Source organism: Austrofundulus limnaeus, unplaced genomic scaffold, assembly GCF_001266775.1.
Source record: "Austrofundulus limnaeus strain Quisiro unplaced genomic scaffold, Austrofundulus_limnaeus-1.0 Scaffold148, whole genome shotgun sequence".
Lineage (NCBI taxonomy): Eukaryota > Metazoa > Chordata > Actinopteri > Cyprinodontiformes > Rivulidae > Austrofundulus > Austrofundulus limnaeus.
In genome coordinates, this window is record NW_013952550.1 from 1,125,312 (window position 1) to 1,127,660 (window position 2,349).

The following is a 2,349-nucleotide window of genomic DNA, read 5'->3' on the forward strand; positions in this document are numbered from 1 at the left end:
ATTAATCATGATTAATTCACAACTACTTTGGGATTAATCAGATTTAAAATATTAATCATTTGGCAGCCCTGGTTTCCATACATGTCAAGTTGTACGGATTATTCCTAATTTACACGGATTTTCCATCATTTTGCAGGTATACGGACGTATAGAGCAATCTCAAAGATTTTTCATGTTTTACGGATTTTTTTCAAAAACTCAGTTTCAAATATATTTAACACACAGAGCCTGTGGGACGTTAAAAAAACAGTAACATTAAATATCCATATCCAACCCACTCTGCTGCTAGAAATAAGTCCTTCCGTCCTCATTTCTTTCTGATTTGCTGCAGCCGATAGTCCGCCTGCACCCGCCCCTTCCCCTCCAAGGTTAGGGTTAAACCCCCGCTTAATCACTTTTTAACAAAGCACTGCAAAAATGTTCCATCCGTATCTGTTTCTACTGTTCTTATTATGTCATTTTTATGTCACACTGACATTTATGAATCAAAATGTGCAGCAACGGCGCAGTTTACAAACCTGATCATGTTCTCGGCGCTAACACCGGCCCTACCTTTGGTCTTCCTCCGGCGTGTTGGCAGACAACAGCGACATAATTGTAGATTTCCCGGTTCCCTGCAGCCCAATCACTCCCACCACCAACATGTCTGTCTGGTCCCTCAAATACTGCAGCACATTCCAACAAACACAACATTTCTTAATGCACCAACCTGTACAGTTTATAAACAAATCATATGGTGTCAGTTAACTGAACTCATTAAAAACAGCAACTGACCTCCATGGCACTGTCACACCAGTTCATCTGATCATCCACAAGCTTGATGCTGTGCTTCATTTTCTCTGGATGAAGGAGTTTAGACTGACCAACCATGGCTGGAAAACAAAGGATTTATTTATTTAAAAAATACATTTTTTTATTTGATAGAGACAGAGAGTAAAAATATACTGTTGGTCCATACTTATACCACATACAAAACATTTTATATAGCTTTTCCCATTATCTCACACACACACATTGTCTTCGATTATACAGCTTACACATTACAGAAGTACATTTGCGTTTCATTCAACATGAATAAGCACATGTTGGAGAAATGTGGGGTTTCTGTGATTAATCGAGRATACTTCATCACGCAGCAGGGAGTGGGAATCCAAACCCTCGACCCTGTGATTTGAGGACGCCCTCCTAACCGCTGCGTCAAGTCGTATATAAAATTTATAACAACTCACGATCAACAACACTGCCAGAAGCAGATGGACCCATTCCTCGGTTTTGGATCTGGTACACAGGTTGAGTAGGCCGTTGACCCTCCTTCTCCATCTTAGAGGGACCAGGACCAGCAGACTGGGCTGCTGCCTCTGGCAATGTCCCCGGCTTCCCTGCATCATCCCTGGCTTTCATTAGCATGATGGGCTTTTCCAGGACTGGAGCTCCACTGGCGGGTGCATTCTGTGATGGTTTGGCCTTAGAAAAGAGCCATCAAACAGGATTAAATCATTCTCTAAATCAATCAAGTAACAGAAAAAAAAAGAACTTCTGCTTAACTTTACTCAGGTTTCAAGTAATCTGTAACTGTAAACGTGATCTATCACTGATTTGACTGCGTTCTTRTTTGTAGTAAACATAAACAGTTGCAGAAAATGATTATGGCACAAACTACGTACCCTCTCCGCTGGAGGCTTTGCAAGGATAATAGGCGTCTTCTGAATGAGAGGGCCTGGAGGATCCTCGCTCCCATCCTGACGCAGAAATATATTATTAATACATTAGTCAAGCATCATGCATCAACTATAATTGAAGGACAACGTTTAGAAATAATGTTTCTTTTTCCCGTTTTAAATAAGAGAATCAGACAGTCAATGCTAGCATTTTTGTTAATTCGAGTCCTGTTCGTATCACCCTTCGTTCTCTCGGTTGATATTCCCGATCTCGACTGGGTCCGGACAGATTTTGTCCCGGAGGTCCATCTCTTTCTCCCCGACGTCGTCTCCTTCTGCGTCCCTGCCCATACATGCCGGGCTGACTGTGGCCGGACTCTGACATGTCGCAAAGAAAGTGGTTTATAACTGATATAAACCGAGTACTGACTGCTGAGACGCAATTAAATCCAATTACAGAAAGCTCGAAGTGATGTTGAACAGACTGTAAACAGCGCTGGCGACGAGCTTCCTGGTTAGCGCTTGTTCTTAAATTTGGCACTGACCGTTGAACTACAACGAACCGCTGACACGTTGGGCAAAACAGTGTTTAGCACGTACCCGCCCACCTAAAAATCTTTATGAATTAAACAAACGCATCTTGTCCGGATAGCAAAAACGCTCGTTCAGGAACTCTATAACACATTAGTAG

At 42.2% G+C, this 2,349-nt stretch overlaps 1 protein-coding gene across 1 annotated transcript in view; it reads right to left on the reverse strand.

Moving 5' to 3' along the window:
* The window catches only part of smg9 (SMG9 nonsense mediated mRNA decay factor), an 8,807-nt gene extending 6,621 nt beyond the window's left edge, over positions 1-2,186 (reverse strand). The window contains exons 1-5 of the mRNA XM_014016616.1: positions 1,900-2,186; positions 1,665-1,739; positions 1,230-1,464; positions 775-872; positions 553-665 (exon numbers count right to left, since the gene is read on the reverse strand). Coding sequence (XP_013872070.1) covers positions 553-665; positions 775-872; positions 1,230-1,464; positions 1,665-1,739; positions 1,900-2,043 — 665 coding nt within the window. The 5' untranslated portion in view covers positions 2,044-2,186. The remainder of the gene's footprint in view (positions 1-552; positions 666-774; positions 873-1,229; positions 1,465-1,664; positions 1,740-1,899) is intronic.
* Positions 2,187-2,349: the final 163 nt, after the last annotated feature.